We start from the raw sequence: 17258 nt of genomic DNA, 5'->3' as shown, positions 1-17258 counted from the left end.
AAATGTATAGTTTTATCAGAAAACAAAAGCAGGCTACAAAGGGGAGGGAGAGGGAAGATTGGAAGAGCAGAATGAAGGCAGGGCGCACAGTTAGTAAACCCCGGCCCTTTGGAATGCTGGTGAGCGGCTGCGCGCATTTGACTCCGATTGGGGGCGGGACGGCCGGAAGTCCCGCCCCTCGGAAGTGCTCCCGTCCTCTCGGCGGGAAACGGTCCGGCGTCGAAGTAGGCGCGCGTGGAGGGAGAAAGGGCGAAACCCAACGCACTGCGACTTCAGGGTAAAGGCCACAGCTTCCACTCTCTGCGCCTTCGGGCCATGCCTCATCCCCTCCTGAGAACCCGCCCGTCGCCTCCTGTGGAATGTCTGGGATGCGGCACACCTCACCTTAACTTTCTTAACAGACCCACAAGAGGGGATGGAATGAGTTGGCGGGAAGGGGCCTTTCTGAGGCGGCGGCCTTCCCCGGCTGCGGCCCCCACAGGGAAAAAGAACTGTCATGTACCACTTAGGAGGCTAGACCCTGGCAGTTTTCGGTCCGATAGTACTTCAAAATCTCCGGCATCTCCCTGTGTGCGCTGCTGCGGAGGTCGTTTCTCAGATCGGGTGTGGGTCCCTATGTCCTGCATCACCTGAGGGGGAAGGCTTGTTAAAGGGACTGATTTTCGGACCCACCCACTGTCCTGCGGGTGAATCGCAAGTGGTGGGGCCGGCCTCAGTTCGCTAACCAGCGCCCCGCTCACTGCAGGAGTTGGAGAACCCTGGTCTAAGAGGGAAAGGCCCGAGGGACCACCTATGCTCTTCAGAAGGAGTTTCCTCCAGCTATTTAGGTGAGCCAGGCCAGGGGGGTTGCTGCTGCTGCTGCTACTAAGTCGCTTCAGTCGTGTCCAACTCTGTGCGACCCTAGAGACGGCAGCTCACCAGACTCCCCCATCCCTGGGATTCTCCAGGCAAGAACATTGGAGTGGGTTGCCATTTCCTTCTCCAGTGAATGAAAGTGAAAAGTGAAAGTGAAGTCGCTCAGTCGTGTCCGACTCCTAGCGACCCCATGGACTGCAGCCTACCAGGCTCCTCCGTCCATGGGATTTTCCAGGCAAGAGTACTGGAGTGGGGTGCCATTGGCTTCTCCGCCATGGGGGGTTAAGGAGCGCCAGTTGACGAAACAGGGTGTAGTTTGCCCTTCCTCTTGGGAAAGACGTCTATCAGTTACTTCTGGAAACTGGGATGAGGTGATGCGGGTGGATGTGGACCGGTGATGTAGTGAAATGGCTCCTGGTACTGGCAGCCTGTTTCTGGACCCGATCTAGTGTTACTTCTCAACCTAAACTATTGTAAGAGAAAGTTTAACGTTACTTGTATTCTGGCCCTTTCTCCCCTGCCTCGCCTGCTTTAGAGGAATGTTTCCACGCGGATGAGTCCAAGCTGGGAACCCACTGTCAGCTACTTAGTGGTGGCATTTATTGTGGGATTTTCACCCCTGCCAGCCTTATCCACAGAATGATGTCATTTATCTTTCTGATATTTTGGGGGTGCTATGTAGATTTCCAAAAGGTTTTCATGTTAACATATTCTAGACCACATAAATAAATAATGTTCAGCTCCTTTACTTGCTTAAGTTTTAATTTGACTTTGGGGAATTAATATTGAGTGAAACCTGTAAATAGGATAGTTTCTTTCTGGTACCTGGGGGGTGAGGGGGGTGATCAGGGGAGGAATCCCTCTTTTCCTCTTGTGAGAATGCAGTAAATGATTTTGAAATCTTGTTCATGACAGTTTGCATCTATACACTAAGTTCTGAAAATACTTAACAATATGCTTTATTGGGGCAGGTGCTTTTGTTCTTGGGAATATACTGTATTTTATACTTTAAAATTAATTTTATAATTATTAATCACTTGAAAGTTATAACTTGTCCTTTGCCGTGGATGTTTTTAAATATGTAGCAAATATAATGACTTGTTTTTAATGTTACTAGATATTTGGCAAACTTTACCTTATTTTGCTGTGTAACTATTTATTAAAAAATGGTATAAAAAAGACAGGGGTCTAGAAGGTAGTTTATGTTGTCAGTTTCAATTTAAAAGTTATATCCCTCTTTAATGATGAAAATCTTATTAAAAAGCAGATTGACTAATTAAAATGAAGGAACTAGTCCTTAAACTCTCACAAAGCAAAAACCTCCATGTATGATACAATGGACTATTTTTTTAGCACGAGTATTTTTAATTGGAAGATAATTACTTTACAATGCTGTGTTGGTTTCTGTCATACAATAGCGTGAATCAGCCATAAATAGACATATGTCCTCCCTTTTGAACCTCCCTCTCACCCCTACTCCATCCCACCCTTCTAGGTTGTCACAGAGCACCTGGTTGAGCTCCCCGTGCTTTACAGCATCTTTCCACTAGCTTTCTGTTTTACACGTGGTAAAGTATATGTTTCAGTGTTACTCTCAATTCATCCCACCTTCTCCTTCCCCACTGAATAGACTAAGTTTTCAACAGATTGTTTTTTAATCTAGTCTTTTTCCAAATCTTAACCCATTTGCTCATAGGCAATTCAGCCTTTAAAAAAGAATGAAAATTTTCCTGTATACTTTTATGTATATATAGTATGTCTGTTTATAACATGTCTCCAAATTATATGTAGGAAACACAATAACAGGGGATAAGAGTGTAGCCCTTACCTCAGTTTTATTGATTCTCATTTCAGCTCTGTCACTTACTAGCTGTTTGAACTTGGACAAATTGTTACTTTCTCCTCGTCTATCCTTATAACTCCCTTGCAGTGTTGCTGTAAAGACTAAAAATAACAATATTTATAAGGTTTATAGAGGTATACAGGGCCTGATCTACCATTGGACTTGCTGAACATTAGAAGCTTCTATTACAAAACCTGTGAAAAATGAAAAACAGTGAAATAAAACACTACCAGCTAAAGACAACAAGTGTTAATATGTTGCTGTTTTCCATCTAATTTTATGTTTGCCTCTAGATAATTGGGGTCATACTGTAGATAAAATTTTGAGTCTTGCTCTTTTTGATTATATTGTAACGTAAGCATTTTTCCATGTTATCAAACATTTCAAGTAAATGTCAATATTCTTGTAACAATATCCTATCCGGTGGATATACTATGATATACCTACCCATTCCTTTTTTAATGGAATATTTAAGTTAAAAAACTGGCAAAACTAGTAAACGTGTGTGCATGTGTAATAAGTCACTTTAGTCACGTCCGACTCTGTGTGACCTTGTGGACTGTAGCCTGCGAGGCTCCCCTTTCCATGGGATTCTCCAGGCAAAAATACTGCAGTGGATTGCCAATGCCCTCTTCCAGGTGGTCTTCCTGACCCAGGGATTAAACCCATGTCTCTTGCATCTCCTGCATTGGCAGGCATGGGGTCCATGGGGTCACAAAGAACTGGACACAACTGAGCTGAACTGAACTGATTGGCAGGCAGATTCTTTACTGCTAGCACCAGCTGGGAAGCCCCCAGTAAATATGTGTATATTACTTTATAAAAGATTTGCATATTCATCATTAAATTTTTTGATGGGAATTTTAATTTTGAGAGTAAGAATGAGCAATAGAATAATTGTCTCCCTTTAACTATATAGTATTGGGTTAAATAAGAATTTTTGAATTCTTTGAGTCCTGATTTATTGTTCTAAGAAGTTGACTGGACTCTGATATATTTTTCTAAAAAAATCAATTTAGCATTTTAAAGTAAAGAATGTGAGAGGCCATATTAGGGTTGCCAGTTATTTTAAAAATTCTTCTAATGAATTATAAACAAAGATTTAAGCTTGAAAGTAAGCAGAAGTTGTTAGAAAAAAAACTTTAGTATTAAGCTAAGCTTGTGAAGAGAAATGCACATCTAAAGAGTGTGTGTGTGTTTGTATTTTAAATCTCTGATTAATGGAGGGGTGCCCAATCTGAAATGATGGGATGAAAATTTACAGAAAAGGAAATAAGGAAGGAGGAACAGAGCAGTTAGATTCAATCAATAATTCATGTGTTTGTTTAATAAAACCTATTGAATGCCTGTAGCACTTAAGAATGTGAGGTACATTTGTGTATGTTTTCAATTTTAATTCTTGTAACAACTATAAAGTTGGAAATTTCTATTTTATAGATGAAGAAACTGAGCCACAGAGAACTTAAGTATACCTAATATCTAGTAAGTTTCAGGGGCTTCCCTGGTGGCTCAGTGGTGAAGAATCTACCCTGCCAGTTCAGGAGATGTGTGTTTGATCCCTGGGTCAGGAAGATCTACTGGAGAAGGAATTGGCAAGCTAATCCAATATTCTTGCCTGGGAAATCCCATGGACAGAGAAGCCTGGCGGGCTACAGTCCATGGGGTTGCAGAGTCGGACACTACTGAGTACACGTGTTCTTTTCCTACTCCTTTGCATACTGCACTTCTGGAAATCTCAAAATAGATTTAAATTGAGAGAATACCTTTATCTTACAGATGAAATGTAAGGGAAAAGAATGCAGACAAGCATGGAAAGTGAGGACACAAAGAAAATACAAGGTGAGAAATTTATGGATCATATATTTGGGATTTGTTTTTTAGTCTATTTGTGGAATATACTGCAGATTATCTGACAGGCTCCAGGAATTGAAAGAATTATTCAGTAATTTATATAAATATTTATTAAACATCTAGTCTGTACCAGTCACACTGACTTCAGGAAACTGACATTCTAATGGGAGATGGCATGCTGATAATTAGAATACCATATGATAGCTGATTCAATGGAGGTATATGTAATAACAGTGGAAACCTGAGAGGACCACCAGCACATTTCAGAGCTATCTTCAGAAAAATGGAAATTTAGTTCATGGAAGTGGAGGAGGTTAACCAGAGAGGAAATACTAAAATATAATAGGATGGGAAATAGTACTCCCTGATGGACCCCATCACATCAGGGTTTGGCTGAGGAAGAGGACCACCCCCAAAAAAGACTAAGAAAAACATTTCAGAAAGGTAAAGAGACAGGAATGTGGTATTTTGGAAATTAGCCTTATGACAATGCTTTGAGAAAGGCATTCTCATTACCCTCATACCCAAGAGGCTCAGTCTTAAATGTCACAGATAATGACTGAAGTATCCACTGGACTTAATTTGTTTTATTAATAGTAAACTTAATAGATTTCAGCCAGATTGTAGTATATTGAGGTCTGGGTGAGAAATAATTTGGAGACAGTATGAATAGCTTGGTGGTGGTTGTTTAGTTGCTAAGTCATGTCCAACTCTTTGCAACCCCATGAACTGTAGCCTGCCAGGCTTCTCTGTGGGATTTCCCACAGAGAGTGGGTTGCCATTTGCTTCTCTAGAGGATCTTCCTGACCCAGGGATCAAACTCACGTCTCCTGCATTGCAGGCAGATTCTTTACCGTTGAGGCATGAGGGATTCCCATGAATAGCTTGCTCTTCTTCAGAGCTTATCTGAAGATTATATGGCAGTAACTAGAGGGCAGTTGGACTTTCCTGGTGGCTCAGACGGTAAAGCGTCTGTCTACAATGCAGGAGACCTGGGTTCCATCCTTGGGTTGGGAAGATCCGCTGGAGAAGGAAATGGCAATCCACTCCAGTACTCTTGCCTGGAAAATCCCATGGACAGAGGAGCCTGGTAGGCTACAGTCCATGGGGTTGCAAAGAGTCGAACACGACTGAGCGACTTCACTTTCCTTTCATTTCCTAGAGGGTGGTTGTAATGTTAAGGATCTTATAAGAGGTACAGAGATTAGAGAATTTGTGAAGGGACTTACCTGGTGGTCTAGTGGTTAAGACTTCACAGTTCCACTGTAGGGGGCCTGGGTTCTGTCCCTGGTTAGGGAACTAGATTCTACATGTTACAACTAAGACATTGCATGCCACAACTAACAAGATCCTGCATGCTGCAACTGAAAAGACCCCTCATACTCCAACTAAAAGATTCCACATTCCAGAAGAAGGTGGGAGATCCTTCATGCCACAACTAAGATGTGGCACAGCCAAATATATTTTTATAGTTTCAGATTTTACATTTAGAACTACAATCTATTCTGAATTAGTTTTTGTATACAGTATGAATAATGGATTCAAGTTTTGTTTTATTGTCTTTTTGAATATGAATATCCAGTTGTTCCAACACCATTTGTTGAAAAGGCTATGCTTTCTTCTCTACATTGCCTTTGTAAAAAAAAAAAAAATAGCCACTCGTATGTATGGGTTTATTTTTGAACTATATTCTGTTTCATTTATCTGTTTATCTGTTGATGCCATACTATACTCTTGATTACTGTAGGTTTGTATTAAGTCTTGAAATTAAAGAGAGTTGAGTCTTCCATCTTACTCTTCTCTTTCAGAATTGTTTGACTATCCTAGGTCCTTTGCATTTCCATATGAATTTTTAAATCAGCTTGTCAACTTGTACCAAAATAGCCTGTTGGGATTGTACTGAATCTCTAGATCAATTTGGGGGAGAACTGACATCTTAACAGTACTTAATCTTCTGACCCACGAACAAGGTGTATCACTTCCTTTATTTCAGTCTTCTTTAATACCTCACAGTATTTTTTAGTTTTTAGTGTGTATGTAATTCACATCTTTTGCCAGTAAAACTTCTTTTTCTCTTTTTTGGCCACACCTTGTGCAGGATCCTAGTTCCCTAACCAGGGATCAAACCTGTACCACCTGCAATGCAAGCACAGAGTCTTAATCCCTGTACCACCGGGGAACTTCCAGTGTTTCATATTTCTTATGCCATTTTAACTGGCATTGGTTTTGAATTTCAATTTCCAATTATTTATTGCTGGTATATAGAAATGTTACTGGTTTTTGCATGTTAGTGGATATTCTGAAACCTTACTATACTCACTTGTTAGTTCGGTAGCTATTTTGTAGATTCCATCAGATTATCTACATAGAAGGCCATGTCATATGTGAATACTGATAGTTTTATTACTTCCTTCCCAATGTGGATGCCTCTTCTTTTTTCTTACCTGATGGCACTGGCTAGACTCTCTGATGCTGCTAAGTCGCTTTAGTCGTGTCTGACTCTGCGACCCCAGAGACAGCAGCTCACCAGGCTCCCCTGTCCCTGGGATTCTCCAGGCAAGAACACTGGAGTGGGTTGCCATTTCCTTCTCCAATGCGTGAAAGTGAAGTCGCTCAGTCGTGTCTGACTCTTAGCGACCCCATGGACTGCAGCCTACCAGGCTCCTCCGTCCATGGGATTTTCCAGGCAAGAGTACTGGAGTAGTGCAATGATAAATGGAATGTTAAATAGAATGACATTGGCTAGCTTCTCCAGTACAATGGTAAACATCTCTGTCTTGTTCCTTAGGGAGAAAGAATGAGTTCTTTCTCTGCTAAGTATGATATTTACTGTAGGGTTTTTGGTAGATATACTTCATCAGGTTGAGGAGGTTCCTTTCTGTTTCAAGTTTGCTGAATTTTTTTTTAGATCAGAAATGAAATTTTATTTTATCAAATGCTTTTTTTGCGTATACTGAGATGATGTATTCTCTTTTAGTTTGTTGTATTATATTGACTGATTTTTAAAATCATAAACTAATCCTGCATTCCTGGGATAAACTCACTTGGTCATGATGAATTATTATTTTAATTTATTTTTGAATTCAACTTGTTAAAATTGTTTAGACTTTTTTCCATGTATGTTTGTGAGGGATATTGGTCTGTAGTTTTCTTTTTTCCTTTCTAATGACTTAGTTTTAATGTTAGAATGAGGAAATAATACTTTCCTAAAATAAATTATAAGGTATTATTTCTCTTGAAACTTTTTGGAAAACTTTTTGTAGAATTGACATTAACTCTTCCTTAAATGTTGGGAAGAATTTACAGATGAAGCCATCTGAACCTGGAGTTTTCTTTATAGAAAGGTTTTAAACTATGATTTCAATCTGTTTCATATATATATAATATTTATTTCTTCTTGGGCAAGTTTTGGTAATTTGTTTCTTTGAAGCAACTTATCCATTCACCTAAGTCGTTGAATCTGTAGGTATGAAGTTGTACATGACCATTATTATCTTTTGAATATCTTTAGAATCTATGTTGATGTATCTGTCTCAGTCTGATATTGGTAATTTTTATCTTTGCTCTTTTTTTTCCTGATCAGTTTGTCTAGGGGTTTGTTGGTTTTACTGATGTCCTCGAAGACCCAGCTCTGTAGTTCGGCTCAGATCTTTATGATTCCCTTCTTTCTGCTTATTCCTTACCCTTTCGCTAGTTTCTTTAAGGTTGAAGCTGAGATCATTAATATGTGGCTTTCTTTTTTTATAATGTAGACATTTAGCATTACACATTCTCCTAAACACTGGTTTAGTAGCATCCCACAAGTTCTTTTTTTTTTTTTTTTTGGAGGTGTGTATGCTTCATGGCTTGTGGGATCTTAGTTCCCCAACCAGGGATCAAACCCAGGCCCTGGCACTGAAAGTGCTGAGTCTTAACTACTGGCCCACCAGGCAATTAGTACATCCCACCAATTCTAATATACTGTATTTCACTTTCATTCAGTTCATTCTAAATAAATATTTAAACCAAAGTAGAAGGCAATGGCACCCCACTCCAGTACTCCTGCCTGGAAAATCCCATGGATGGAGGAGCCTGGTGGGCTGCAGTCCATGGGGTCGCTAAGAGTTGGACATGACTGGGCGACTTCACTTTCACTTTTCATTTTCATGCATTGGAGAAGGAAATGGCAACCCACTCCAGTGTTCTTGCCTGGAGAATCCCAGGGACGGGGGAGCCTGGTGGGCTGCTGTCTATGGGGTTGCACAGAGTCGGACACGACTGAAGTGACTTAGCAGCAGCAGCAGCAGCAGCAGCAGCTTTAATTAAAGAGAATAATACTTGTATTTTCTTTTCCTATATTTTGTGCGAGGGGGAAATAAAATAATTATAAGAAGCTCATTTCAAATTGTTTTATTTAAGGAGCATCTTTCTTTTACATATTTTTATTCCTTGTTAGATTTTTTAAAAGTAATACAGATTAAATATTATTTAATACATAATTATTAATACATAATACATATTATTTAAAAAACAAAAATATGTATTTTGAGGGTGAAACTTAAATGATTAGTTTTTGAAAGGAAATATTTAAAATAATGAAATTTTTGTTCTTTAGAAGTGAAGACTGACCTGAACTTATTATTGGAGTGTCTGAAGTATCAAATGGACAATGCTTTTTCACAGAAGGAAGCTTTGGTTACTATTCATTCAATTTGCCAACAAAATAGTAAGATATGATAGTGAAATTTTGTGATTCTTTTTAGTATTGTGACATATGAAATATGCATTGTTCTTTCTCTTCTATTCAGTTATTTTATATGTTACTATGTTCATGTGATTTATTGTCCTTAAAAGAATAATTATACTAAATCTTCTTTGTTTTGTCTGCACATTTTACAGGTAATGCAGGTCTTTATTTTCGGGAAATTGGTGGTTTGATGTTTGTAAAAAATCTTGCAAAGTCAAGTGAACATAGTATGGTAAAAGAAGCAGCCTTATATACATTAGGAGCTGTTGCAGAACAAAATGGTAAAATATGAAAACTATTTCACTGTCCAATTAATGCATGCCAAAGATTTTATTTAACTTTTTAACTAATGAGGGAAGCAGTAAAATCTTATAGCTGCTTCAAAAGTAATGGCAAAAAACAGTGCTGTAGACATTTGGGAAAGCTGAATTTTATGAATAGGTACATAACTAGTCAGTGTCTGCAGGTCAAAGATCAGTTGCATTCTACTGGTCAAAATGTTTTGCATTTCTGTGGACAAGAATATCTTGTGTCACTATCAGTTTTCTAGAGTTATGAAATAGCCCAAAGACAGTAAAAGGCACAAATAATCTAGAAAGAAGGCTAGATAGGATGTTCAGTACTTGTTATCATCCATTTCGAAATCTTTCACAATTTTTTTCTTGCCATTAGTTGGAAACATCTTTTTTAACTTTGTCTTTTACTATGCTTATCCTTTTTTTTTTGGCCATACAAAAGTTTTTTTTGTTTTTATAAAAATAAATTCATCATTCTTTTCCTTTCTTGTTTCTGAATTTTGAATCAGAGGAAGTTTTCCCATATTCCCAGGTTATAGAGGAATCCACACACATTTTCCTTTGGTACTTATGTGACTTTATTTTTTACTTTCACATGTTTTATTCTTTTTGAATTTTCCTGGGGTATGAGATGATGAATGGTTCCAGTTTTATGTGGCAATCCAGCTATCCCAACACTTCTTATTGTAAAGTAGACCTTTTTCACATTGATTTGAGATGCAGCCACTATCACTTTGTGAGTCTACCTCTAGTTTTTCTATTCTGTTCATTGTCTGTGTATCCGGGTACATGAATCAGAATATTAAGGCAGCCCACAACCATCTTGTATGTAGATAAAGATGTTTTGGGTGCTTGGCCGCGCAGTTGTGTCCGACTCTCTGCGACCCCACTGACCGTTTCCTTCCAACTCCTCTGTCCATGGGATTCTCCAGGCAAGGACACTGGAATGGGTTGCCATTTCCTTCTCCATGTTTTGGGTGTGGCTGACAAAAATATTTTTTCTGTAGTGTACCTGAAATGAAGTTAAATCTAAACCATCAATTTGTCAAATAACTTTATATTCTTATATTTTCATCCATTAACTTCATCACTTGTTTTGAGAATAAGTTATGCTGTAGGTACTGGGGATAAATAAGAAATTGTCTTTGCCTTTGAGAGTGTCTAAAAACTGTTCTAGACACTGGATATATGTGTTCAAATTATTTTTTACAATTCTGCTTATTGCATGATTATCCCCAAAGAACCCCTCCTTATCAGGTAGGTATCATTTTTGCTTTTTGGAAAGATATTTTTATATCTAGAAGAGTCTTTAAAAATAGCATGACTATCATTTACCCCTCTTTTCTAAAACAGGTTTCTGAATTTTCTTAAATTTTTCTTTGGCTACATTTTGTTACTTATCCTCAAATTTTGGGGTCATGTTTTATCTTATATTTTTGTTAGGGTTAATTTTGAAATGTAGTTACTGAAAATTCTATGAGATTGCAATACGTGCTTTAGAACTAGGTCAAGTACTTCTGATTAAGATACTGCTTCTTTGGTCTGTTAATTGAATAAGCAGATTAAATTTGTCAGAATTTTTTATATGACTGATGAATGTCAGTGAAATGAGACTTGGTTGAGAACCATCCATAATGGCAATTTTATATTTTGTTAGCATATTTTAAAACTTGTTTGTGCTAATACATAGAAATTAAAATTATATTTTCATGTTTCAGTTTACTGTCAGCAGACTTTGTGTACTTCAGAATTGTTTGAAGACTTAATTTGGTTCTTATCTAACAGTGATTCAAACACAAATCTGAAAAGAATGTCTGTCTATGTTATTTTGGTTCTGGTTTCAAATAACAGTGAGTACATTCTCTTATGTTATAGAAATATTTTTAAAAATAATAAATTGGAACAGACATTATTAATCTTTTTATTCTAGTCAGTGCCTTTTTTTTTTAAATTATTTTTTCCCCACTGCCTCCCAACCTTTTAAAACCTTACTAACTTTTAGAATTACTGGCTCTAAAGACAATATTGTCTAAAGACAATATCAAATAATTATTTGATATTTATTAATTTAAAAAATAGTAAAGTAATTTGTATTATTTAACTAGCATTGAAAAGGAATGGCATTAAAAGAAAAGAGAAGCATTTAATGAATTGTTGTTTTGACACTAAGTCATGTCCAACTCTTTTGTGACCCCATGGACTGTAGCCCACCAGGCTTCTCTGTCCAGGGGATTTCCCAGGCAAGAATACTGGAGTGGGTTGCCATTTCCTTCTCCAGGAGATCTTCCTGACCCAGGGATTGAACCCACGTCTCCTGCATTGGCAGGCAGATTCTTTATTGCTGAGCTACCAGGGAAGCCCCACTTAATGAATTAATTTGGTTGATTTTCCATTGAATTGGCCATTCAGTTATCATATTTAAGGTCATTATATCAGTCAGCAATGACCTTAAATTTCATGTAGCTCTTGGCTAAAGTTTTACTTTGCTTTTGTTGTTTTAGTTTTTATTTTGGAATAATCTTTCACAAAAAGTTTCACAAAAAGTTGCAAAGATAGTATATAGAGTATTCCTGTATACCTCTTGCTCAGGCTAAAGGCTATTTTTTTGTTGCTTTATTTAGATCTTCAAATTGTTAGAAATTTTATATGCATTTAAATGCTTCTAGATTTTATTTTTTCAGTTTTTAATATTTTAAATTATTTTTTTCCATTTTGGAGCATATTTTGGTACTATAACACAGAACTATGCAAAATAAATGTCTTGTGATTTTTAGAGGAAATTTGAATACTGTCATTCTCTAAGCATAAGTAATATATTTTCCATAATAATCTTGATTATAGATTTTTTACCTACTGTAATTCTGTATTATACTTTATAATACTTTAAAATGACTGAAAGTTATTTATTAAAAGTACTGCTTAAATGTTGTTTTCCACTTGTGCAAAATTATTTTCTAAACAGAAATCTTTCATGTAATACATGGCAATTTTTTTAAGGGACTGGACAGACACTTGTGAGAGAAACAGGTTGTATTTCAGTTCTGTCACAGTTGTTCAAGTAAGTAAATACATGTTTCCTTTTAATTATTCATAGCTTAATACCTTAACACATATGTATTAATTACTTTCTTTACCCTTTAACCTATTAGGACTGTTCTTTCAAAATATGAGTTGAATTTGTCAGATGAAAGTGCTTCACAGAGTTATCAGTTGTGGTCTTCAGTGTGTAGTACTCTGTGTGTCTGTGTCAACAATCCTCAAAATGGTAATTATCTCAAATATTTAAATATAAAAAAAGACTAAAAACAAATAAAAAGTTGATATTTTCCAAGTATACTAAAATATGATTGCCTTTATCCCTTTCAGATGAAAATCAAATGGTTTGCAGCTCACTTTTTACGCATGCTAATGACTGGCTGATAAATTGTATGAAAGCTGAGATAATTCGCCCTATTTGCTCATTTATTGGACTCACTCTTGCAAATAACAGTAAGTATTCATTATTCTCCAGGCTTTATTTGAAGAAATATATTTCAAAGCATAACCTATTGAATTAATTAATGAACTCCAGTAAATTGGGTCATTTTGGATGCATTTTACTATTGTATAAGTTAAAATCTTATACATAGAAAAACATAGCAAAACTATAAAAACCCACATAGAGTGTTCTCTGAAAAAATTAGAAATTAATAAAAATAAAACATCTAGAAAAGTCCCTAATATCTAGAAATTAAGCAACAAAATACTAAAAACCCACATCAAAACAAAAACACAAACCTATGAGTCAAAAAAATTACAAAGGAAATTAGAAATGTTTTTAACTTAATGATGATGAAAACACAATATTTTTAGATGGAAATTTATAGCAGTAAGGCTTGCATAGGAAAGAAAAAAGGTCCCAAATCAATTATATTAGTTTCCACCTAAGAAACTAAATAATAAAACAAGTTAAAGTCAATGTAAGCATAACAAAGGGAATAATAAAGAGAAGATAGCAATCAATGAAATATAAAAAGAACAGAATAGAGAAATAAATTAAACCAAAAACTAGATCTTTGAAAAGATCAGTAAAATGGATCCTTTACCAGACTAATCACAAAATAGAGAGAAGGCCCAAATTATGAGGAATATAGCTTTATGTCACTAAATTAGATAACTTAAATGAGCTGGACAAATTCTTTGAAAGACAAGCTACAAAATCTCACTCAAGAAATATATAACCTGAGTATTCAGTATCTAACACGGAAATTGAATTTGTAGTTTAAAACCTTAACACAGAAGAAATTCTAGGTCATAAAGGCTTCAACGGTAAATTCTACCAAACATTTAAGGAAAAAGGGTTCTACATAAATTATTTCAAGAAGTAGAAGTAGAAGAAACACTTTCCAACAAACTTTTAAGGCCAGTGTTATTTCCATACTAAAGCTTGAAAAAGGCATTACGAGAAAACTATAGGCCAATATCCTATATATATCTAGATGTAAACATCCTTAACAAAACATTAACAAATCAATCCAGCAAAATATAGAAAGGATAATGTATTCTGATTAGGTGACATCCATTTTAGGAATGCAAGGTTAGTTTAACATTAGGAAATTCACAGTATTCATAGGCTAGAAAAGAAAAACTATGTGATCTTCAAAGATGTAGGGAAAGCTTTTCACGTAATTTAACATACATTCATGACAAAAGATTTTGGTGAGCTAGGAACAGAAGGGAACTTTCTCAATGTGGTGAAGGGCCTCTACAAAATATTATAGCTAATATACTTAAATGGTGAACGAATTAATGCTTTTCCCCTAAGATTGGAAAGAAGACAAGGATGGCCACTCTAATTAATTGGACATCCAAGTCAGTGCAATAAGGCAAGAAAATGAAATAAAAGGCATAGAGACTGAAAAGGAAAACGAAAATATAGTACTTATTCATAGGTGACCTGATTGTGTAAGAATCTTACAAAAAGCTACAAAACTAATAAGTGATTTTAGCAAAGTTGCAGGATACAAGGTCATATGGAGACAATTAAGAACTTAAAGTGACTATCATTTATGATAATATAAAAAACTCAAAATACTAGGGATATATTTAGTGAAATATGTGGACTATCTATATGCTGAAAACTATAAAACATTGCTGAGATTTAAAAAAATTAAAACTTAATGGGAGAGATATCATACTCATGGATTGTAAGATTCAATTTTGTCATAATGTTACTTCTCAAATTCGTCTCTAAATTCATAGCATTCCCTATCAAAATCTTAGCAGGCTTTTCTATAGAAATTGACAAGTTGATTCTAAAATTTACATGGAAATGCAAAGGGGCTAGGATAGTAAAATTTATTTGAAAAAGGACAAAATTGTAGAATTTATGTTACCTGATTTCAGTATGTACTATACAGTAATCAACAGTGTAGTACTGGTGTAAGTGTAGGTATAGATCAATGGAACAAAACGGAGAGCCTAAAAATAGACACACACACACACATACATATATGGTTGATTTTCTACAAAGATGCCATGGTAACTCTGTGTTGGAAAATGTAGTATTTTAAATAAATGATGCTGGTAAAAGTATTTACCTATCTGTGAAATATGAATATTAACCCTTACCTTACACAGTATGAAGTGAAGTGTTAGTTGCTCAATCGTGTCTGATTCTTTGCAACTCGATTGACTGTAGCCCGCCAGGCTCCTCTGTCCATAGAATTCTCTAGGCAAGGATGCTGGAGTGGGTTGCCATTCCCTTCTCCAGGGAATCTTGCCAATTTGGAGATTGAACCTGGGTCTCCCGCATTGCAGGCAGATTCTTTACCATCTGAGCCACCAGGGAAGCTGGTATACAAAATTAACACAATCTACAAAAATTAGCTTTAAATGATCTATATACCTCAATATAAGAAATAAACCTTAAAATTTCTAGACAGAAACAGGAGCAAATCTTTATAATTTGGGAGTAGACACACATTTCTTAGGACACAAGAAACATGAGCCACCAAAGAAAAAAATTATCATTTGGAGTTCACTGAAATCAAAATGTTTAATTTTTCAAAAGTTCCTGTTAAGGTGAAAAGGCAAGCCATTGACTGGGAGAAAATATTTGTGAAATGTACATCTGATAAAGAACTTGTGCCCAGGAAAACCCCAAGAAGGCATCACTATACACTCACTAGCATGACTAAAAGTAAAAAGGCTAGTGACATTAAATATTGAGGTTGTGGAACAACTAGAACTTTCTCACACGTTGCTAGTGGTATATCTATATTCAGATATTTAAAGCAAATAGTTGTCTTTCACATGCTCACATGCAAAGGAACATATCTCTATATAATTTCAAAAATTGAAACCTATTTTCCATGATGCTTTGACATTTCCTCTTTCTTTAAATACCAGCTTAAATGAATGATACATATAGGACCTATTACTCTCAGTGGATTGGTATGAAATAGATTAGAGGCATCATCAACTCAATAGACATGAGTTTGAGCAAACTCTGGGAGATAGTGAAGGACAGGGAAGCATGGCATGCTGCAGTCTGGGGTCGCAAAGAGTTGGACACGACTTAGTGACTAAACAAAATTTTAAATACTCTGTACAAGTGTAGACTAGGATGTTCTGCTTATAAGTCCAATTTTTCATTACATAGAATATAATTGAAAATACTTTTTAGTAAAACCTATTTTGGAGTCCCTGTAATACTGAAAATGTTTGAATAAATGAATAAAAGTTTGTCAACCATGTCCGACTCTTTGTGCCACCAGTCGTATCTGACTCTTTGCAGGATTATAGCCTACCAGGCTTCTCTGTCCATGGAATTTTCCAGGCAAGAATACTGGAGTGGGTTGCCATTTCCTTTTCGAGGAGATCTTCCTGACTCAGGGATAGAACCCCGGTCTTCCACACTGTAGGCGGATTCTTTACTATCTAAGCCACAGGGAAACTGGAGAAACTGAAAATGTTTACATATCCTTAAATAACATTTCCTAACAGTCTGTTCCCAGATAGAGAAATTTTTGAACATGATTGTTTTTAGATTAATAGCTTTGTGTTTTATTAAACAATTTTAATATAAAAAGTACTTTTTGTGTTTAAATCATCCTGGCTCAATTTGTGGTTCTAGGGTAGACTGGGAAGAAGGTTTATCACAGAATTATAATCATTAGCTCCTATATCCACTGATTATATGTCCCCTGCTGGGATAGGGGCTATAGAGACTACTGAATACATAGACCCATGGAGTACTTTCCCATCAGAATCATTTTCAACAGGGGAACAAAAGACTGAAGGCTTTTAAAAAAATGTATCTGTCATCGAATCTTTGCTTGGAATAGTTGTTATGACTCTCAGTAATATGTTATACTTTTATGATCTAAGAAGTAAAAGAATTAGGCTTACTTAAATAAGATGGATGAAATATGTGGGGTTTTTTTTGAAACAGTTAAATTACTTTGTTTTTTGTTGATTTAGCCAATCTGAAGAATGAGTTATTTTGGAATTCAGAAAATAGACAGCTTGCTGGTTGTAATACCAAGCTAAATGAATGAATCTATAGCTCTTGTAGGACTTGAGTTTAATATCATTCTTGCAAAATTTACCAGTTTGTGATCAATGAAATGAGATGCCTAACATACAGGAAAGAAGTACTGTACTAAACTAACTCATATGTTGAAATCAGTTTCTTATATAAGTA

General features: G+C 36.1%; 1 protein-coding gene across 1 annotated transcript in view; it reads left to right on the top strand.

The window, feature by feature from the left end:
- The first annotated feature begins 4506 nt into the window (after nucleotides 1–4506).
- The window catches only part of TERB1 (telomere repeat binding bouquet formation protein 1), a 32648-nt gene continuing 19896 nt past the window's right edge, over nucleotides 4507–17258 (top strand). Inside the window, exons 1-6 of the mRNA XM_069552399.1 lie at nucleotides 4507–4537; nucleotides 9428–9556; nucleotides 11290–11421; nucleotides 12569–12629; nucleotides 12721–12836; nucleotides 12938–13060. Coding sequence (XP_069408500.1) covers nucleotides 4507–4537; nucleotides 9428–9556; nucleotides 11290–11421; nucleotides 12569–12629; nucleotides 12721–12836; nucleotides 12938–13060 — 592 coding nt within the window. The remainder of the gene's footprint in view (nucleotides 4538–9427; nucleotides 9557–11289; nucleotides 11422–12568; nucleotides 12630–12720; nucleotides 12837–12937; nucleotides 13061–17258) is intronic.

The sequence above is a fragment of the Ovis canadensis genome, chromosome 14 (assembly GCF_042477335.2).
Source record: "Ovis canadensis isolate MfBH-ARS-UI-01 breed Bighorn chromosome 14, ARS-UI_OviCan_v2, whole genome shotgun sequence".
Lineage (NCBI taxonomy): Eukaryota > Metazoa > Chordata > Mammalia > Artiodactyla > Bovidae > Ovis > Ovis canadensis.
Note: the sequence above shows the minus strand (reverse complement) of the source record. Positions and strands in the feature narration are given on the sequence as shown.